This window comes from Mustela lutreola, chromosome X, assembly GCF_030435805.1.
Source record: "Mustela lutreola isolate mMusLut2 chromosome X, mMusLut2.pri, whole genome shotgun sequence".
NCBI classification, from domain to species: Eukaryota; Metazoa; Chordata; class Mammalia; order Carnivora; family Mustelidae; genus Mustela; species Mustela lutreola.
This window is the reverse complement of record NC_081308.1, coordinates 39,022,965-39,046,048: the sequence shown is the minus strand read 5'-3', so window position 1 is coordinate 39,046,048 and position 23,084 is coordinate 39,022,965. Positions and strand designations below refer to the sequence as shown.

Sequence of the window (23,084 nt, the reverse complement as noted above, 5' to 3'; positions counted from 1 at the left end):
GCGGGGCTCGATCCCAGGACCCCGAGATCATGACCTGAGCCGAAGGCAGAGGGTTAACCCACTGAGCCACCCAGGTGCCCCACGTCTTGTCTTTTTGAACAGGAACTGTTCTCACAGGTGTGAGGTGATATCTCACTGGGCTTTTGATTCCCATTTCCCTGAGGCTGAGTGATACTGAGCCATTTGTGTGTCATCTTTAGAAAAATAACTGTTCAGACGCTCTGCTCATTTTCTCATTGTATTGTTTGTGTTTGTGCTTTTGAGTTGTAGGAGTTCTTTATATATTTTGTATATTAGCCCCTTATCAGATAGAAGATTGGCAAGTATTTCCGGCTGTTCATAGGTTGCCTTGAAATGAGGTCTTTTCAGACCTCTGGTCAGAATTCCCTGAGTCATGCTTTTGCAAAAGACGGTTGCCCCGACAAAAAATGTTAAAACTCCAGCGACAAATTCAGGGTAATGGTTACCCACAGGCGAGGCAGGGAGGGGAGCAAGAGATGGCTTTGCTGTAATCGGAGTTGTTTTATTTTTTTTATTCAGGGCTGCGGCTGGATGTTCACCATGTATGACATGTAGCACAATAAATATTTATATTTGTTATAGATATATTTATTATTTATATTTAGTTCCTTGTGCACAGAGGCAAAGGATATTTGCAAATGGACTTGCTAGGCCAGACGGCATCTGCACTTGTCACTTTCCTGGGTATTGCTGGATTTCTTCTCCGAGGGACTCTTTCTTTTACTTCCCTGCTGCATAGCACGCGAGCTGACGTCGGCCCACATCTTTGCCAACCCTCGGTAGCCTCGTCCAGGCTTTTCTCTCTCTGCCCAGATCCCCAGAAAAGACAGGAGGGGAGTGAGGAAAAGGAAAGGCAAATTTTTAAAATGAGGATGAGAATGTCAGCTCTGAGGAATTTCCTGTTACATTCATTTTAATGAGGAAAAGATTTTATTTTCTGTGTCAGTGCAAATAACGTTTAGACTTACGTAGGAAAACTTACATTTTCACTCTGAAGTAGAGGATCCCCCCCCACCAACCCCGCGCCGTTTGCATTCTTGGCAAATAAGTAGAATAGACCAATTAGCAAGCTAATGTTCTAAATGTTCACTTGCAGTAATCGTTATTTTTAACCATTTTAAATAGCATGGAGCATCGGGTTTCTTCTTGATTGCTTTTCAAAGTTTTGAATTTGCTAAAGTGAATTGAATTTAAAAATGTGACCCAACTTTCTGGGTGAAGGTGGATCATAATTATTTGCCACTAGAAGGTGCATTTTGTAATGGGAAAAATAAACCGTGGGGGATGTGTTTACCTTTTAAAAAAACGAGTAGGACAAGACAGAAAGCCATACTTCAGCCATTTTATGTTGTGGCTTGCATTCACAGGTGGGAAAGGAGAAGTTCCACAAATCTCAACATTGGGGCTTTTGCAACAATGTGAGCATGCTGGTGAGTGAAGATAAACCTGGAATTGGTGGAGAACTGCTTTTCGGGCAAAAGATGAAGCCTAAATATAGTGCATTTCCTAAAGGAATCGGAAGTGATGCTCCATCCTGGGTAGCTTTCGATAAGCAGGTAAGTCCCATGGCACTGGGAAAAATGCAATTGTAAAATGTGACATGTATGATATAGTAAATATTGGAGAAAATTCGAGCCCTCGATGTAAATGTTCAGGCTCGTTCTTTTGTAAAGACACATTGCAGAAGAAAAATACCCACGGCTCCTCTTTCTGACCAGGCCCACTGGTTTCAGGACACTGAATGTTTATCTTTCTTGGCTAATGCTTATCAACCTTTCTCCCTTCTCCTCCCCTGGACAGGATAATCTGTCCTCCCGTAGATGCTTAGAGTCTGGTCAGTGTCACTGTTGGTTCGTGAGTTGCCATTAGTGAAATCATGTTGTTTGATTTGGAACATGCCATTAAATAGCAACAGAAAGATGTATTCTCTTTTCTGCATACTAATCATGGTTCCCCATCCCTCAGAACCAAAGGGTGATGGGGTATGAATTGTAGAAGTGAATGAAAGAGGCGCCATTGTTAGACAAGAACCTGAACTGAACGTATATGTGTACATAACACACACATATCATGGAGTATTGATAATTGAAAAAGGTGATCCATTTGAATATCTTTAAAAGGAACTAAGATTAAAGGGAAGAAAACTGCAGGATGACCAATTATTGCCCATAAGACAGCACAATGGTTGTGTTGGGTTTACGAGACAACCTTGTATTGTGGCTCACGTTCTGTTTTCCAAAAAGGAACCTGTTACTAGATTATTTAAATTCTGTAATTAAAAATTAATTCAGGACTGTGGGGCACCTGGGTCGCTCAGGTGAGTGTCCGACTCTTGGTTTTGGCTCAGGTTGTGATCTTGGTGTTGTGAGATTGAGCCCTGTGTCAGGCTTTGCGCTGAGCAGGGAGTCTGCCTGGGATTCACTTTTTCTCTCCTCTGGCCCCTCCCCCCAGCTTGAGCATGTGTGTGTTCTCTCTTGCTCTCTCTCTCTCTCTGCCCAAAATAAATCTTAATACAAGTAATTCAGGACTAGATAAAGAATTCAGACCTTAATACCCTAAGTTTACCAGGTGGTTTTTAGCAGCTTTAGCATGGATTAGTTGGCAATACTTTGGTTCCAATTAAAATGTCTCAAATTTGATAGAAATGACATATTCTGTGTCATCTGTTTTAGGGTTGATCAATTAGAGCACATATTTTGTTTTTGAAGCCCATTTCTGACACTTATGGAGATCTAACAGACTGCATAGGAAGCTTCTTTCCAGGGAAATCATCTCTACTTTGAACATGGACCATTGTTTCTCTCTCTCTGTCTTTAAAAAAAAAAATTTGTTTTAATTATTTTCAGTACCTGGCCCAATGTTGGACCTGGAGTTCAGAAGCAATTTCTGGGCTAACTTACATGGCTGGCTCGTTCATGGTTTCCTGTTAATATCAATCTTATAGGTGTTTGCACATCATAATTCTAGAATATTTAATTTGCAAGTGACAAAGAAAAGATTCTATTTTTACTTTTTGTGTCAAAAAGAGGGTATTGACAATAGTTTAAACTCATCCACTACTGAATAAAAGTAATGTTGGAGGTGACAGTATATTAAACTATTCTTTTGCACTGAAAGTTGAAAATTCATTTTATTTCCTGTTTTTCTCAATATTTAATATGTGCCTTTCAAACCTATTTTGCAGACCTTTAATTACTTATAAAATTATGTAGAATATTTCATGAAGTTGGAATGATTTTAGCTTCAAACTTCTTGAGAAAATGAAGAGCTTGCTCATTTTAGGCCTAACTAAATGCAGCATAATTCTTTCAGTTATTTTGTTGGTCAACTTCAATTAAATATTCATTGAGCTTTCAATGAGACACTAAGACTATGAAATATTTACGTGCTCTGATGAGATTGTGAACTACAGCCTGGATCCTGGTTAATACCCAGAGCAAATTATAAAGTGCTTTCCTGTTCGTGGTTCAACAAAACAAGTCAACACCTGTTAATCATTTTTCTTAAAAATGAGACATCTTTAACTCGTTGCCAGTTCTCTAATGACTTTTAATCATAGCAGTATATCCAGGCTTATATTCTCAAACAGTGCAAGATAGAAATAAAGGCAGTTCTTTGGAAAGTGTATCAAACTCTATTCTTTGTCACAGATGCCCTGGTGCCCACCCAGGTCCATGTTAGGGGTGGGGCACCCAGCTCCCCCAGCTGTAGCACATGCTTTGGCAAACAGCTCATACCCATAGCCCTTCACGGAGTGGTGTTCTTGGCCGATGGACATTGCATTACCCAGAGAAACCTGGATGGTTGCACTGGCCCCATCACCGTGAGAGGAGGTGGCAGATGGCTAACTGATTTATCAAGGGTGAAAAAGCTGAGCTGCTTCAAGGCTAGACAACTCTGTATTGTGGATTTCGGCTCATGGCTCCTTGCGCATCAGGCCCAGGCAAAACTTCACGTGTGATTGCATCCTTGCTTGGCTCATTTCCCTTCCCTTGGGTGCTCCCCTCACTGCTTAAAAGTTTCTCCTAAGAAGGTGCCCTTGGGGGCACCTGGGTGGCTTAATCAGTTGACTTTGTCCTACTCTTGGTTTCAGCTCAGGTCATAGTCTCACGGTGCTGGGGTGCACCCCCATTTGGGCTCCGTGCTCAGTGCAGAGCTGCCTCACATTCTCATTCTTCTGCCCTCTGCTCCTTCCCTGCTCGCTCATGCCTTCTCTGTCTCTCTCTCTCTTTCTCAAATAAATATACAAAATCTTGAAAAAGAAAGAAAAGAGTGTGCCTTCCATAAATCCCATGCACCTGAATCCCTGTTTCAGGCCTTGCTTCTATGGAGCCCAACCTAAGATGACATTCTGGGTTTTATCCGGAATTCTAGAAGTGACCATAATATTGCTCTGCCCAGGCAGACCATCTGATCACCAGCAGAGAAAAGGTGATTTGTGATCACCAGGAAGAGCCGGCCTTTACTATGTTGCATGGGCCCCATGGCAGACATTTCTAGCTGTTTCTCTTTCACTCACCACCACCCCCCCTTCTTCTTATAGAGGGAACCCTGGTGTTATTGTGGCTGCACTTGTGCCCACACAACCGAAAAGGGTTCAGCTGCTCAGGCTCCTTGCGGCTACGGGCTGGTCAGGGGATTCACTTCTGGCCAGTGGTATTTGGGTGAAGGTTTACTGGGTAGGGTTCCTGGGAAATCTGTTTTTTTCCCCTAATTAAAAGAGGCTCGGCTGATAATGTTTCCCCTGTGCTTCGCCATATCTGTGTTTTCTTATCTGGAACTAGGACCTAATTCTGCAGCCATCTTGGCATCATGGAGGCCCTGGGCTGCCTGTCTTTGGACTTCTTGTTGTATGAGAAAAATCAGCCCCCATTTCAGAGGTTCTCCGAACCTAGGGAGGCCTTTGCAAATGTGGGCAGGTGTTTTGGGTTGTCATAGTGACGGGGACTAGGTGGAGGCAAGTGAGGCCCTTAACTTGGTGGCAGAACTCACGGGGCACCAGAACCTCAGTGATCAAGCGGGATAGTATTCTAATGAACTATCATCAAGAATCAAAATGAATGCCAACATTCATGATGACCGAACTAGCAGTATTTTAAATGAAGACAAGATCCATGAACTGCCATGCTGGGCCATTATGGAGGCGGAGGCAAAAGGAAAAAAAAATCAGTAGTACTGATTCCATCTTTATTTACCATTTTTGGAATTTTGATATATTGTTTCCCATGGCTCGTTGGCATTCATCTGGATGTTTTAAATGGCCTTGCCTAGGGCAGTGCCTGGTCCAGAGGCACCTTCCCCTGTTGAGTACTAGTGATGGGCCAGCTAGTACCGCCATGTGGAGAGGGCCACCCTGGATGGGGGACAACGTCCTCCCTAAGATACCAGTCCTGCTGCTGTTGAGAAACACAGTCCTAACTGGCCCTGGGAGGGTTTATGCTGATGGCCGGTTTTGCATGATACTGCATCCGCCCCCCACACCGCAACCCAAATTCATCGAATTCACGTGAATACAAGCAAGTGCATACTCACACCAGTTAGTTCGAGCCATCATTCCAGCATGACATCGAGGAAGAAGCAGGCTCGGGTGATTGTTCTCACTCTGTAAGTGAGGAGTCATTGGTAAGAAGTGGGGCAGGGACCAGGAGCCTGAGGCTCTGCGTTGGGCGGTGCTCCTCACGGCTCCACACAGCCGTGTGACTGTGGCTTTAGTCACTTTCCCTCTCTGAGCCTCAGTTACCTGGACCTTGATGAGGGTCTCAGCGGGCTGATCTCAAAAGCCCTTTCACCGCTAGCAGTCTGTGCTTCAGACTTTGGTCTTAGTAGGCATAACATTTAGTCTGTGACTCAAAGAAAATTCCCACTTGTTCATCCTAGAACGGAGCCCAGATCTTGGATCTTTCGGCCTTGGGGTTCTTTCTAATGACACCAGGTACCTACATGTTTCATTGGAATATGGCATTTACTAATTTATCATCTGCTGCTGTGGTTACTGTATATGATCTGTCATTAGCCGCTTTTATAAAAAGACTAGTTTAAAATACCCAAATAACTGAATGTTTTTATATGACTTTTATCTGGATGTTAAGTACCATTTGCATTGACTCTATAATTACACTCTCATTTCTTTTCATTTGGCAGTGACTCCTAGTTAGCCTAATTTGTTTGCTGTTTTGCAAATGACTCTATTATAGTAAATGGCAGGATAAAGGTTGATCCTATGGGGTATGCATGCATTTAAAAATATTATTTCATTTTTTCCATCTATAGTAAACATAATAATTATAATCAGAACTACTGGCCACAGAATTAGAATTTTAATAACTTTGCATTCATTGACATTGGGTTTGTGGTAAGCTGATTATGTAGTACTGTGTGAATCTTTATGCTTTGAGCAATATAAACATAACTTTTTAAAACATAATTTGATCTCTTGGGTCACCTTGATTTTTTTTAAGAGAGTTAAAAAATTTTTTTTAAGATTTTGTTTATTTGTCAGAGAGAGAGAGAGAGAGAGAGAGAGAGAGAAAGGGAGCACAAGCAGGGAGGGTAGCAGGCAGAGGGAGAAGCAGGCTCCCCAGTGAGCAGAGAGCCTGATGCGGGGCTCCATCCCAGGACCCTGGGATCATGACCTCAGCTGAAGACAGATGCTTAACTGACTGAGCCACCCAGGTGCCCCTAAAAAAGTTTTAAATTATTTATTTATTTATTGTTGGCATGCAGTTGAAACACAATGTTTTGTTAGTTTTGGGTTTACAACATTTATGTTGTAATATATATATTATAATATATAATATATAAACTATATGTATTGGGAAGTGATCATCATAATAAATCTAGCTACTATTTGTCACCATACAAAATTGTACAATATTATTATTATTTTTTAACATTTAATTTTATTTTATTTTTCAGTGTCCCAAGAGTTATAATATTATTAACTGTGCTGTACATTGCATCCCCGCGTCTTATTTATTTTATAACTGGAAGTTTGTGCATTTTAACCCACTTTCTTTATTTTGACCCTCCCTCTATTCTGTCCCCTCTGGCAACCCCCAGGTTGTTCTTTGTATCTAAGAGTCTGTTTCTGTTTTGTATTGTTTGTTCATTTGTTCTGTTTTTTAGATTCCACATAGAAATGAAGTCATACATGGGACACCTGGGTGGCTCAGTGGATTAAGCTTCTGCCTTCAGCTCAGGTCATGATCCCAGGGTCCTGGGATCGAGCCCTGCATTGGGCTCTCTGCTCGGGAGGGAGCCTGCTTCCCCCCTCTCTCTCTGCCTACCTCTCTGCCTACTTGTGATCTCTGTCTGTTAAATAAATAAACAAAATCTTATTAAAAAAAGAAATGAAGTCATACAGTGTTTGTCTTTCTCTGAATTATGTCACTTACTTAGCAGAATGCCCTCAAGGCTCATCCATAGTGTTGCCAATAGCAAGATCTCCTTTTTTATGGATGAATAACATTCCATCGTATATACAGGGCATCTTCTTCTTCTTTTTTTTTTAAATGCTGGATTTTTTTTCAAAGATTTTATTTATTTATTTGATAGACAGAGATCACAAGTAGGCAGAGAGGCAGGCAGAGAGGGTGGGGGAAGCAATCTTCCTGCCGAGCAGAGAGCCCAATGTGGGGCTCGATCCCAGGACCCCAGGACCACGACCTGAGCCAAAGGCAGAGTCCCAAACCCACTGAGCCACCCAGGCGCCCCTATTGGGTATCTTCTTTATCCATTCACCCATTGGTAGACACATAGGTTGCTTCCATATCCTGACTCTTCTGAGTAATGCTACAGTGAGCACAGGGGTACATATAGTTTTTTGAATTCGTGTTTTCATATTCTTCAGATTAATATTTAGAAGTGGAATTGCTGAATCATATATGGTAGTTCTAGTTTTAATTTTTTGAGACACCTCCATGCTGTTTTTCATAGTGCTGCACCATTTTGCATTCCTACCAACAGTGCATGAGGGTTCCCTTTTCTCCACATCTTCGCCAGCACTTGTTTCTTGTCTTTTTGGTACTAGCTGTTCTGACAGGTGTGATACCTTGATGTGGTTTTGATCTGTGTCTCCCTGATGATGAGTTAAGTTGAGGATCATCCACTGTCTGTGGGTCATTTATATGTCTTTTTTGGAGAATTCTGTTTAGGTCCTCTGCCCAGTTGTATGTTGGATTTTTAAAAAAAATAATGAGTTATGTGAGTTTTTTTTAAATGTACTTTGGATATTAATTCCTTATCAGTTATATTATTTGTAAGTATCTTCTCTCTTTCAGTATTTTGGGATTTTGTTTTGTTGATGGTTTCCTTCACTGCGCAAAAGCTTCTTGGTTTTATGTGGCTCTGCTTATTTTTGCTTTTGTTGCCTTTGCCTGAGGAAACCCATTCAGAAAAATACTGCTCAGACTGATGTCAAAGAACTTACTACCTATGTTTTCTCCTAGGAGTTGTATGGTTTCTGGTCTTACCTTTAAGTATTTAATTCACTTTGAGTTTATTTTTATATAAGGTATAAGAAACTGGTCCAGCTTCATTCTTTTGCATGTAGCTGACCAGTTTCCCAGGCACCATTGGTCGAAGAGATGGTCTTTTTCCCATTGGATATTTCTGTCTCCTTTGTTGAAGATTGATTAACTATATACGCGTGGGTTTATTTTTGGATTCTGTTCTCTTCTATTGATCTATGTGTCTGTTTTTGTGCCAGTAGCGTACTGACTACTGTAGCTTTGTAGTATAGTTTGAAATAATGGAGCATGATACCTCCAGCTTTGTTATTCTTTCTCAAGATTGCTTTGGCTAATCAGGGTCTTTGGTGGTTCCAGGCATATTTTAGGACCATTCTGTTTTTGTGAAAAATGCACCATTGGTATTTTGATAGGAATTGCATTGAATCTATATAGGTTGCTTTGGGTAGTATGAACTTTTTAACAATAGTTATTCGTCCAATTCCTGACCCTGTATGTCTTTTCATTTATTTTGGGTCTTCTTCAGTTTCTTTCATCCGTGTCTTATAGTTTTCAGAGTATAGGTCTTTTACCTCCTAGGTTAAATTTATTCCTAAGTATTTTTTAATTAAGTTTTAACTTTAATTCCAGTATACTTTTAACATATAGTATTATATTCATTTCAGGTGTACAATGTAGTGATTTAACAATTCTATACATTACTCAGTGATCATCACCATGAGTGTGCCTTTGTTTTTTTAAAGTAGTCCCCAGGGGGTGCCTGGGTGGCTCAGTGGGTTAAAGCCTCTGCCGTTGGCTCAGGTCATGATCCCAGGATCCTGGGATCAAGCTCCGCATGGGGCTCTCTGCTCAGCGGGGAGCCTGCTTCCTCCTGTCTCTCTGCCTGCCTCTCTGCCTACTTGTGATTTCTGTCAAATAAATAAATTTAAATCTTTAAAAAAAAAAAAAATAAAGTAGGGGCGCCTGGGTGGCTCAGTGGGTTGAGCCGCTGCCTTCGGCTCGGGTCATGATCTCAGGGTCCTGGGATCGAGTCCTGCATCGGGCTCTCTGCTCAGCGGGGAGCCTGCTTCCTTCTCTCTCTCTCTGCCTGCCTCTCAGTGTACTTGTAATTTCTCTCTGTCAAATAAATAAATAAAATCTTTTAAAATTAAAAAAAAAAAAATAAAGTAGTCCCCAGGCCCAGTGTGGAGCTCAGTGCTGTGGGGCTTGAACTCATAACCCTGAGATCAAGACCTGAGTTAAGATCAAGAGTCAGACACTTAACTGACTAAGCCACCCAGGCACCCCATGATGAGTGTGCTCCTTAATCACCAGGGTTTTCTATGTAAAATATAATGTTGTATGCAAATGGTAGCAGTTTAAATTCTTCCTATCCAATTTGGATGCCTTTTATTTCTTTTTCTTGCCCACTTGCTCCAGCTAGGATTTGTTACTATGTTGAATAGAAGAGGCAAGAGTGAGCATCCTTGTGTTGCTACTGATCTTAGAGAAAAAGCTTTCAGCTTTTCACCATTGGATATGTTAGTCATGTGTTTGTCATATATGGCCTTTAATCTGGTGTATCACGTTGATTGATTTGCGGCTACCGAACCATCCTTGTGTTCCTGGGAAAAATCCCACTTGATCATAGTGTATGGTCCTTTTAATGTATTATTGAATTCTGTTTGCTGATATTTTGTTGAAACTTTTTTGCTTTTGTGTCTATCAGGGATATTGCCTGTAACTTTTCTTTTGTGTGTGTGTGTGTGTGTGTGTGTGTCTTTGGTTTTAGTATTAGGGTAATGCTAGCCTGATAGAATGAGTTTGGAAATGTTTCTTCAAATTTTTGAGAGAGTTTGAGGATAGGTACTTACTCTTCCTTAAAGATTTTTTAAAATTCATTTATTTGAGACACAAAGTGTGTGAGAGAGAACATGAGCAAGAGGTAGGGGCAGAGGGAGAGGGAGAAAGAGAAACAGACTTCTTGCTGAGCAGGGAACCTGATGCTGGACCCTCGGATCTTGACCCGAGCTGAAGGCAGATGCTTAACAGACTGAGCTACCCAGGTGCCCCTTAACTCTTCTTTAAATGTTTGGTAGAATTAACCTGGGAAGCGGTGTGATCCTGGACTTCTGTTTGTTGGGAGTTTTTGTTTGTTTGTTTTTTACTGATTCAATTTGATTACTAGTAATTGGCTTGTTCAAATTTTTCTATTTCTTTTTGATTCAGTCTTAGAAAATTGTGTTTTAGGAATTTATCTGTTTCTTCTAAGTTTCCCTACTTGCTGGCATAAAATTGTTTGTAGTAGTCTCCTACAATCTTTTGTATTTCTGTGTATACTTCTCTTTTATTTGTTTTATTTATTTGGGTCCTCTTTCTTTTTTTCTTGCTGAGTCTGGTTGAAGATTAATCGATGTTGTTTATCTTTTCAGTGAATCAGCTCAGAGTTTCATTATTCCTTTCTGTTCTTTTTAGTCTGTATTTCATTTATTTCAGCTCTGATCTTTAGTATTTCCTGCCTTCTACTAACTTTGTTTCCTGTTAGTCTTTGTTTTAAAGTTTATTTTCTCTGATACAAGTTTTGTTACCCCAGCTTCACATTTCCATTTGCACAGAATATCTTTTTTCTATCCCTTCACTTTTAGTCTGTGTCTTTAGATCTGGAGGGACTCTTTTGTGGGCAACATATATATGGATATTCTTTTTTTATTTATTTAGTCACCCTATGTCTTCTGATTGGAACAGAATAAATTTAAGTAATTATTGACAGGTATGTATTTACTGCTATTTTGTTGATTTTGCTTTTTATGTTTTTACAGCTCTCTTCTATTTCTTCTTTTTTTACTCTCCTCCCTTGTGGCTTGGTGACTTTCCTTAGTGTTTTGTTTGAATTCCTTTCTCTTTATTTTTTTGTGTATCTATTATAGATATTTGGTTTGTGGTGGCCATGTGGTTCGTATATAACCATCCTATGTATATAGCCATCTATTTTAAGCTGGTGGCAAATAAGTTTAAGCGTGTTCTAAAATCACTATATTTTTATGGCTCCAATGTTTTATATTTCTGATATCATATTTTATATCATATTATTTTGTGTATCCCTTGACTAATTATTGTAGGTTTAGATGATTTTACTACTTTTCTCTTTTAACCTTCATACTAGCTATGTAGTTGATTGATCTACGACTTTTATTATATGTTTTCCTTAACCAGTGAGATTTTTTTCTTTCTTAATTTTCTTATTTCTAGTTATGGCTTTTTCTATTTAAAGATTTTTAAAATTAATTTATTTGTCAGAGAGCAAGAGAGAGAGCACAAGCAGAGAGAGCAGCAGGCAAGAGGCAGAGGGAGAAGCAGTTTCCTCACCGAGCAAGTAGCCCAATGCGGGATTTGATTCCAGGACCCTGGGATCATGACCTAAGCTGAAGGGAGATGCTTAGCTGACTGAGCCATCCAGGCGCCCCTCTTTTCTATTTAAATTCATTGTTTTAACATCTCTTGTAAGGCTTGTTTGGTGTTGTGAACTCCTTTAGCTTTTGCTTGTCCAGGAAATTCTTTTTTTTTTTTTTTAAGATTTTTTTTTTTTAATTTATTTAGTCAGAGAGAGAGAGTGAGAGCGAGCACAGGCAGACAGAGTGGCAGGCAGAGTCAGAGGGAGAAGCAGGCTCCCCATGGAGCAAGGAGCCCGATGTGGGACTCGATCCCAGGACGCTGGGATCATGACCTGAGCCGAAGGCAGCTGCTTAACCAACTGAGCCACCCAGGCATCCCCAGGAAATTCTTCATCTCCTTCAATTCTGAGTGATAAACTTGCTGGGTAAAGTATTATTAATTGTTAAGTTTTTCCTTTCCCCAATTTAAGTATATCATGCTACTGCCTTCTTCCCTGTAAAGTTTCTTCTGAAAAGTCAGTTGATACTCGTATGGGGTTCCCTTGTGTGTAATTTGTTTCCTCTTGCTGCTTCTAAGATTCTCACTTTATCTTCACCTGTTTACACTTTGATAATAATGTGTCCCGATGTGGATCCCTTTGGGTACATTTTGTTTAGGACTGTCTGTGCTTTCTGGACTTGGATATCTATTTTCTTTGCCAGTTTGGGAGTCATTTCTTCAAATAGGATTTTTGTCCCTTTCTTTCTCTTTTCTCCTTCTGGGACCCCTAGAATGTGAATGTTGTTAGTACACTTGGTGTTGTCCCAGAGGTCTCTTAAACAATCCTTATTTAAATTAATTAATGGGCTGCTCTGATGGGGTGATTTCTATTTTGTCTTCCAGATTGCTGAGCCATTCTTCTGCATCCTCTAATCTGCTGTTGATTCTGTTGAGGGTATTTGCATGCTTTGTGTACCTGCTTGTTGTGGCTGGGTTGTGATTGTTTGATACTTGCTGGTGCAGTGGGGCTGGCTACCAGGCCCAGCTGGGACAGCTGTGGAAGCACTGGTGGGTGGGGCTGGCCCCCTGAGGTGGAGGCACTGGGGAGGGGCTCCGTAGCCTGCCAACTGTGCCTGCTGGGAGTGATGGGATAGGAACCAGTTGAGGGGAGCTTTGGTGTAGGCTAAGTACACCCATAGATGGTGACAGGGTGGGGTGCTGCTTGGGATGGGTTCCTAGCCAGGGCAGGCGAGTCAAATGGGGTGAGTCTGGAATGTGGTGAGGGAGTGGCGCTAGCACAGCAGATGGAGAGGTAAAAGATAGTACCTGCAAGTGCCTGGCCTGCTAGGTAGAAGGGAATTAACAACAACAACAACAACAAAAAATGGTGTTTTCCACTGCTTGTGTTCCCAGAGAATGTTCTAACAGATCCCTGCCCCGCAGGACACACCCTCCAATTAGTCAGTGGCTCTTCATTAGTCACCTTGCTGCTTTTCTTTTTTTCTTTTTTTAAAGGGTTTTTCCTTATTTAAGAGAGAGAGAGAGAGAGAGAGAGAGAGCGAGCAGAGAGAGTGACAGAGTACACGAGTTGGGGGACGGGGCAGAGGGAGAGGGAGAAGCCGACTCCCCACTGAGCAGGGAGCCTAACTCAGGGCTCAATTCCAGGACCCTAAGATCATGAGCTGAGCTGAAGGCAGATGCTTAAGTGAGATTGTACCTGTCCCTTTAAGAGCAGTCTCCGTTCATTTCTGCCCTCCAGGCTCTCCTGGACATAAGCCCCACTGGTATTCGAAGCCAGATATTATGGGGACACATTTTCAAGTTCAGGTCCCCTGGGCAGTGGAGCCTAATTAGGGGCTTGGACTCTTTGTTCCTGGGGACACGCCTCTGTGGTCGTGACAATGCTTCCACTTATGGGTCACTGTGCTGGCAGTGTGGGTTCTCTGACTGACCTGCATCTCTGCCCTTCCTTCCTTCCTTCCAAGATTTTATTTATTTATTTGAAAGGGAGAGACAGTGAGAGAGGGAACACAAGCAGGGGGAGCAGGAGAGGGAGAAGCAGGCTTCCTGCCATGCAGGGATTCTGACACAGGGCTCAATCCCAGGACCCCGGGATCATGACTGGAGCCGAAGGGAGATGCTTAATGACCCAACCACCCAGGCACCCCTCCTCCTATCTTTCTTGATGTGGCCTTTTCTCTCTTTTGTTGTGTATGATCTGTTCTGCTTGTCTTCAATTTGTTCACAGAGATAGTTCTTCTACATGTAGTTGTAGATTCTGGTGTGTCTGTGGGAGGAATCTTTTTACTCTGCCATCTTGATATACTGTCTCTTGATTCTGTTTTTATTGGGACAAGTTGGTTTATTACTCATTGTAATACCCTGAGTAACTGTAGGATGTCTTAAGTAAGCAGATGTTAGAAAAGACTTACTATAGGATTTGGATTTGTTTTAGTTAATTTGGGGGAGGGCTTAAGGAAATGGGGTCTTGCTCTGGATTGGGTGCTGTCAAGAAGATGGGTACTTGTATGATTGTATATCTTAATAAATTTGATTTATAGTGACAGCAGGCCACATTGTGGCTGCAGATGTCAATGGAAGTGAGGAAGCCCCTACCGCTACGATCTAGGGGAGGAGGTTGTTTGGCCTTTTGTTGTTTGGAGAGTGTTCATGTTCTGCCTGCATTCACGTGTAATTATGGACTGGACTTGTTTCTGTCTTGATCCATCACCAGACACAGAGTGGCCTTGTCTGAGGTTGGCATCTTCTGAGAAGCGTTCTCTGAAAGTATCCATGTGCTGCAGGACGACACAAGGCCTAGCTGTGGCTACCGGCCCAGCCCATAGCAGCACCAAAGCCAGTGCACACTGCCCGGCTGGCTCCTGGAGGTCAGGGGCTGATTTTTCCTGCTCATCCAGTGCCGGCAAAAGTTTTCATTTTCCTACCGGGTGATCAAGGAGCGACCAAACACGTTAGAATTTCATATGATTAGCAAAGAACAACACATGAATACCAATTCTAGAAGTTTTGCCTAAAGGCAATTAGGAATGTTATAACCTATCATTAGAGTCTATAAAAACAAAACGTAATTCTGTTTTAAAAAATAACTAGAAAATGTGTTAGTTATTATACCTGTAAACCATACCCCAAATTTTGAATGAAAAATTTTCAGTGGGTTTATGTAATTTTCAGATTATCTGAGTCCTGTTAGAATCATTCCATAAAGGACATCAATATGTATCATTATAGCACAATGTGATTATAATACGTTGTAATTTAAATCCCATGCTTTATATCATGATTACATTAATCTTCAGCCATTCTTAGAAAAGAAATTAAAAGGCTTGCCTAAAATCAAACATGTCTTATCCCAAATTTCCAACTATGTATTCTGCATTTATCATTAAGTGTAAAACACAAAATTGCATCCTTTAAACTTATATTAAAGTGATAGTTACACGTTTCATCATACAATATGGGTTTCTCTAATATTTTGAAATTCAAAAGACATTTAATAAAAAAAAATCCAAATTTGGAATAAATGGTTTTGGAATAAAAACAATGAGATTCACAGATGTTTCTCTTAGTAACAAGAGAGTTATTTTCCCCTCCTGTTTTCTGAAAGCTAAAATAAAATTACTTATGATTTATAATAGTAATAACTAATTATTTATAATAATTTAGTTATTAGATAAAATTTTAAGACCATCCCCTCAGGCCTAAGCTTTTTATCTGTAATTAGGCCTATGGCTTGTTCTCATTAGCACAAAGTTAGAATTGTCTTTTTGAGCTTAAACTTGGAGTGAATTACTACACACACATCAGAACGGCTGTAGTTGAGAAGGACTGGCAGTAGCAAGTGTTGGCAAAAATGTGGAGAAACAGGGAGCCTGGGTGACTCAGTGTTAAGCATCCACCTTGGGCTCAGGTCATGATCCCAGGGTCCTGGGATTGAGCCCCGCCTCAGGCTCCCTGCTTCTCCCTCTCCCACTCCTCCTGCTTGTGTTCCCTCTCTTGCTGTGTCTCTCTCTGTCAAATAAATTAAAAAAAAAATCTTTAAAAAAATGTGGAGAAAATAGAATTTTCATACATACCTGGTAGAAATGTAAAATGATAATGCCATTTTGAAACAGTTTGGCAGTTTCTCAAATAGTTAAACATAGACTTACCATGTGACTCCATAATTCCTTTCCTACATATCTTTTTTTTTTTTTTTTAATTTTATTTATTTGAGAGAGAGAGATAGCAAGAGCAAGCGTGAGCCAGGAGGAGAGGGAGAAGCAGGCTCCTTGCTGAGCAGGGAGCCAGACGTGGGGCTTGATCCCAGGACCCTAACATCCTGAGCTGAAGTCAGATGCTTAACTGACTGAGCCATCCAAACACCCCACTACATATCTAAGAGAAATTAAAACATAATTGATTAAACATTATGTGAATGATTACAGCATTATTATTCATAATAGCTCCAAACAGGGAATAACCCAAATGCTCATTAACTGATGAATGGATAAATAAGATGTGGTATAGCCATTCAGGGGAAACTCTTCAGTAATAAAAAGAAACTACTGGTACATATTACAACATAGATGAACCTCAGGAACATACTAAGCAGACACAGAAGCCTTTATATTGTATAATTCCATCTTTCTGAAATCCTGGAAAAGGCAAGTATATCAGAGAAAGCAGATCAGTAGTTGCCAGGGCTGGTGGGGGGGGGGAGGGAGGTTTTTGGGAGGTGACGGATATGTCCTAAACTAGATTGTGATGAAGACTGCACAACTCTATAAATTTATAAAGAGTCAGTGAACTGTGTACCCACAAGAAGTAAATTTTATGGTATATAAGTTATAGTCTAAAATATTAGTTTGCTGGGACAGTCATAACAAAATACCGTAGACTTGGTGCCTTAAACCACAGAAATTTATTTTCTCTCAGTTCTGGAGGTTAGAAGTCCAAAAACAAACATGCTATCAGTGTTCCTCTTAAGGCTTTCTCCTTAGCTTCCAAATGGCTAGACTCTCTTGTTCCCTTGTCATGTGACTGTTCCCCGTGCACATCAGTTTGTTTTTAAAATACAATCTCGCTTATATGTAACATTTGATTTCACAAGGTAGGAATTCTTAGGTTCAGTTTGTTGACATATTTTTAGTGGATTTTTATTTTTTTATTATTTTGTTTTATTTTTTTTCTACTTTTATTTATTTATTTCACAGACAGAGATCACAAGTAGGCAGAGAGTCAGGCAGAGAGAGGGGGCAAGCATGCTCCCTGACGAGCAGAGAGCCCGACGCGGGGCTCGATCCCAGGACCCTGAGACCATGACCTGAGCCGAAGGCAGCGGCTCAATCCACTGAGCCACCCAGGTGCCCCAGTAGATTTTTATTTTGTTCTGAAGTTTTAATCTGTTGAGTCCTTTTCATTTTATGTACTTTCTCCCTCTGACAATGGACTACGGGCACCTGGGTGGTTCAGTCCATTAAGCATCTGCCTTTGGCTCAGGTTGTGATCCCAGGGTCTTGGGAACGAGCCCCACAGTGGGCTCGCTACTCAGCGGGGACTCTGCTTCTTCCTCTTCCTCCTGACCCCGCACCACCCCCGCCCCGCCTACCCCACCCCACGCTCATGTTCACTTGCTCTCTTTCTCTCTCTTTGGTTCTCAAAAATAAATAAATAATCTTTTTAAAAAATGAATAGACACTAGCTGCAGGTTTATTAGAAACAGTTACAAAGTTATTTCCCTTCCGCAATTTTTGTATTTGCAGGATTATGTTGTATAATAAACTCCTCCCTTTGTACCGTTGATGGTGGGTTATAGTAAAAAATACTGACTATATAATTTTTGTTCTTTTTTAAGAAAAATTTTTTCAAATAACTTTTGACTTATGAGATACTACAAAATTGATACAAGATAGTTCTTTTGTTTTCCCAATGATATCATCTTATATAACCATAGTATATTATCAAAACCAAGAAATCGACATTGGTACAAAATACTAAACTTGTGGACCTTACTTGAATTTCACCAGTTTTTATATGCACTCCTATTTTCTTCCTAGTTTATGTTTCTCTGAAGCTTTAGCACATGTATATGTTTGTGTAACAGCCACCACAATCAGGATACAGAAAAATTGTATTTTTCTAGGATTTTGCTGTTTGAGTCTTCATTTTAATCAACCTTGTTGAGGTAAACCTTACTTTAATTTTTTTTTAAATCAACTTTATTGGGGCGCCTGGGTGGCTCAGTGGGTTAGAGCCTCTGCCTTTGGTTCAGGTCATGGTCTCAGGGTCCTGGATCGAGCCCTGCGTCAGGCTCTCTGCTCAGCGGGGAGCCTGCGTCCCCCCTTTCTCTCTGCCTGCCTCTTTGCCTGCTTGTGATCTCTCTCTCTCTCTGTCAAATAAATTAATAAAATATTAAAAAAAATAAAATCAACTTTATTAAGGGAAGTATAATTTATATAAGATGCAATGTGCCCATTTTAAGCATAAAGTTCCAGGAATTCTGACGAAAGTATGCATCTGTGTAACCACCACCCAGACACCGTACAGAGTATCTCTACCACCTCAGAATATGCCCTCATGCCCCCTTCCATTCTGTCTTCCTCCATTGCTCTGACTTCCATGACTGTAGACTAGGGTTTTATTTATTTATTCTTTTTTTTTTTTTGAAGGTTTTTATTTATTTATTTGACAGAGAGAGAAAGAGTGAGTATAGGCAGGGGGAGCAGCAGGCAGAGGAAGATGGAGAAGCAGGAAGAGTTAGAGGAAGAAGCAGGCTCCCTGCTGAGCAGAGAGCCCCACTCGGGGCTTGAAATCAGGACTCCAGGATCATGACCTGAGCCAAAGGCAAATGCTTAACCAACTGAGCCACCCAGGTGCCCTACCATGGATTAGTTTTGTCTCTTCTTAAACTTCATGTAAATGGAGTGTTACAGTGTATCCTCTTTGGAGTCTGACTCACTGCTTGGGATTTAAGATTTGAGGGACAGCTTTGAAAATACCATGTATATAAAGAATGCTGCCAGTTCATGTCATAATCCACCATGGCGATCTCTGGGTGTTTGTGTAATCATTTCTCATCATCCGGATTGATGGTCCTTTATTTTTAACCATGCTGGTTTTATGTTTTCAAATAAATTACTCTCCTGACCCCCTTCAGAGGTTTTTAAACATTTTAAGGATTTAGAATTATCCATATCTTTCTATTTATTTTAATTACACTCCTCCATTTAAATTTTTGTTCTGCCTATGAAATTCGCCGTGCTATTTAGCGTGGTAATAGTTCTTTTAATAAAGAGGATTCTCCAGGGACACATGTCATTATCATACCTTTTATCAGAGAGGTAAGTAATTGGGGAAGCATGGCGGTTTCTAGGACAGTAGAAATGGAGAGGTGGCAGGTAGGGCCCGAACACCACATTATGCGGGGGCGGGGTGGGGACGCATTATCTCCACTCTGTTTTCGATGTTTCCCCTTGCTTTTCTTTCATCCCTTCTATCAGCCTTTTTATCCCTTCCACTTCCATTCTTTTGACCTCTTCTCTTTCTTTTTCTCTTTTACAGAACTTCAGTCTCTTCCTTCTCATGCTCTTTACTTTGATTCATTTTCATTCCTCTTCTGTTGTGAAGGTTCCGTATAACTTTCTTCCCTCTCCCTTGGTCTTTCTCCATTTCAGGCTTTGCGATTGCTGACACCTTTTCTTAGGAGAGTATAACCATCACTGCCATTGTCATCATCAGTGTTGTTACAGCAGGTGTCTTCCCTTTTCCCCTTGGGTTGGACCCCGGGTGTGTATGTCATCCCAAATGAAGTGTTGTTTGAAATGAACTCTGTGTATGGATCAGGTATCCCTTGGGAACACGGTGCTCCTGCAACACCCCCCACCCCCGCCCCCACCATTGGGAGGCTCTTCGGTGTAGAGGGGAGAGCAAGGCTTTTCAGACACATGGGTTCGGAACCTGGATTTATCATTTATTACTTATTTCTTCCTGGCTATGTTTTTTTAAAAAGTTATTTATTTATTTGAGAGAGAGAGAGATCATAAGTAGGCAGAGAGGCAGGCAGAAAGAGAAGGGGAAGCAGGCTCCCTGCCGAGCAGAGAGCCCGATTCGGGGCTCGATCCCAGGACCCTGAGATCATGACCTGGGCGGAAGGCAGAGGCTTAACCCGCTGAGCCACCCAGGCGCCCCCCTGGCTATGTTTTTAACCTCTTTTGGTTCCAACTCCCTTATCTGTCAAGGAAGACTAACAAAACTACCTTAGAGTTACTGTAAGCATCGGGTGAACAATGCATGTCAAGGGCCCAGCTCATAGTAAATAGTCAGGAAAATTTAAGTCCCCCACCCCCCACCCCTTTGCCAAGATTTGGCTTCTTTCCTTTCTTTTTTCTTTTTCTTTTTTTAAAGATTTATTTATTTTAGAGCGAGAATATAGGGTTGGGAGGGGGGATGGAGGGGGCAAAGGGGAGGAGAGAGAGAATCTCAAGCAGACTCGCCACTGTGCACAAAGCCTGATGTAGGGCTCAGTCTCATGACTCTCAGATCATGACCTGAGCTGAAATCAAGAGTTGGATGCTTAACTAACTGAGCCCCCCAGGCGCCCTGGCTTATATTCTTAAGATGAGGTAGAGGGGGTGGTGTTTCTTGGGGAAAGGAAGCATAAACAGGGGCTGTGCTAGTCATCAATTGTGCTGCAGGTCTCTTGTATTCTTTTTGGCACAAATTGTGGCATATTCCAGAAGAATGTTTGGAGATACTGCCGGTGAGACCAGGGAGTTCTAAAAAGTGACCATTAAACTATTCATGTGTTTCTCTTCCTAGGTGTTTCTTAGTATTCCACTTATGTTGTGAGTATTGGGATAGTTTTTAAAAGTCTTCTCTTACTTAAATAAGAGATTTTGTTGTGTCTGTTCTATTTTAGCAAATTCACTTAATGGTCTCTTAGCAGGAAAGGTGATAAATAACTACCTTTATAATTATTTTATTTTTTCATTATTCAGAACCAATAGCAGTCAGTAATAGACTACTACAACTGTGTTTACATTCTGACTATTCTGAACTTATACTCAAAGATTTTATACCATCATCATCTGGGTTGTAGAAACTTCTTATAGGCCCTTTATTTCCTTTGCAGTCTACCCTGTTCTTTTCTTTTCTTTTTAGCTTAAAATATGAAACCATTTTGGGTACATGTTAATTCTCTCTCTCTCTCTCTCTCTGTCTCTGGTTCTACTGTTGATTTTTTTCATCTAGTATTTCAGGGAATTTATTGTTGCATTTGTGTTTGTTAAAAATAAATGATTCTCTCTCTCTTTCTTAAAAGGTTTTATTTATTTATCTGACACACAGAGAGAGAGATCACAAGTAGGCAGAGAGGCCGACAGAGAGGGGGAAGCAGGCTCCCTGAGGAGCATAGAGCCTGAAGTGGAGCTTGATCCCAGGACCCTAAGATCATGGCCTGAGCCGAAGGCCCAGGCTTAACTCACTGAGCCACCAAGGTGCCCCCAAAATAAAACTATTTTCAATTCTGGCCTAGTTGACTTTTACAATTAGATTTATTAATTAAAACTTGGGTTTTTACTGACATGTAGTGGAGATAATACTCTTTTTAAAAAATGTTTCATTTATTTATTTTAGAGAGAGAGAGTGCTCATGCAGGTGTGTGTGTGAGTGAGGGGAGGGGCACCAGGAGAGGGGGAGAATCTCCAGCAGACTCTGTGCAGAGCATGGAGCCTGATGCAGGCCTGAACCCATGACCCTGAGATCATGACTTGAGCTGAACCAAGCATCGGATGCTTAGCTGACAGCCACTGAGGCCCCCTGGGATAATATTCTTGTTTTTTTTTTTTTTGTTTTTTTTTTTTTTTTAGGTTTTATTTATTTATTTGAGAGAGAGAACACAAGCAGGGGAAGAAAAGAAGCAGACTCCCTGCTGAGCAGGGAGTCTGACGTAAGTCTTGATCCCAGGACCCTGGGATCATGACCTGAGTCAGAAGCAGATGCTTAAACAACTGAGCCACCCAGGGGCCCCCTGGAATAATATTCTTCATGTGTGCTCTCAGCTTTCTCTTTTTTCCCCCATGCCCTGTGTGCTGAACAAAACTTTGTCTTTGCTCATTCCTATTCTCCCCCATCCTCTATCTGCTGAGGATTATTCTGAGTCTTTCAGTTAGACTCTTGGGTTTTGGGGATGTAAGAAATGAAGACGCCTAGAGTGGGGGTGGGTTGAGAGAGAGAAAGCTCACGGACAGAAACAATGGTGAGGAAGTGAAGAGACTATTGAAAATTGGAAAAGAAGAGGAAAGGCATTTTGGAGGAAGTGTATGTACAGCATAAATTTGGATCACCTGTACAGTTTCTTCAGAGATCTCAGACGAGATGGACTTTTCAGTTGCTAGTGGGTCGCTCCGTCTTCTCTTGGAATAAACCATCATGCTGAGAGTATGCACGTTTGGCTTATTATCTAAATGCTACATCATGATGTTACATATTTTTATGTTTAAGCAAATAAGAGAATCACCATTGTGCTCCCTCTTTCACTGTCGACCCAAGTTTTCTCTCATCTCCCTCTGAAATCTTTATTCCATCCGCTTCTTTTCAAGGCTATCACTGCTCTCCTAGTTCACGTCTCTCCCCTGGAGAGCAGCCTCTTCGGTGGTGTCCCTGCTTCCAATCTGATCCTCTCACTCAACTGTCCATGCTGCTACAGAGTTAACTTTCCAAAACGTCTACAGTCCTTTGACTCAACTTTGCGTGACCCAAGGACCACCAGTCTTTTGACTCTTGTGCTTTGCTAATCTCATCACCTCTGCCCTCCCTTTCCCATTCAGCTTTTGGCCACACAGAAAGACTTACAGGACTGCCCATCTGGGAGCACTAACATGGTCCTGTAACTTTGCACATGCTGTTCCCTCTGCAGAGAATGCCCTTACCCACTTGTCCGTATGTGGAGTTCTTCCATCTCTCAACCTTGAAGACCCATTTCGGATGCCACCTGGACGTGCTGCCTTCTTCTTGATGCTCTTGGGTGGTTAGGCACATCTCCTACTGGAGCACCTTGAAACGCTATTACAATAGCCCCATTAGGCTTCTCTGTGTCTTCCATGGAGCTGAAGTGTACTGGGGTTTTGTGGCAGTTTGGGAGATTGTGATTAGTTTGTGGCCTCTGAAGCTAGGCAGTTTCAGTTCTTTTCCTTTTCTCTTTTTTTGTTTTAGGATTTTGTTTATGCATTTGACAGAGAGAGCCTG

At 41.3% G+C, this 23,084-nt stretch overlaps 1 protein-coding gene across 5 annotated transcripts in view; it reads left to right on the top strand.

Moving 5' to 3' along the window:
• EFHC2 (EF-hand domain containing 2) overlaps positions 1 to 23,084 on the top strand; it is a 194,112-nt gene that overhangs the window by 30,328 nt on the left and 140,700 nt on the right. For all 5 annotated transcript variants that reach the window (XM_059157393.1, XM_059157390.1, XM_059157391.1 and 2 more), the window contains one exon: positions 1,389 to 1,577. In XM_059157393.1, coding sequence (XP_059013376.1) covers positions 1,446 to 1,577 — 132 coding nt within the window. In that variant the 5' untranslated portion in view covers positions 1,389 to 1,445. The remainder of the gene's footprint in view (positions 1 to 1,388; positions 1,578 to 23,084) is intronic.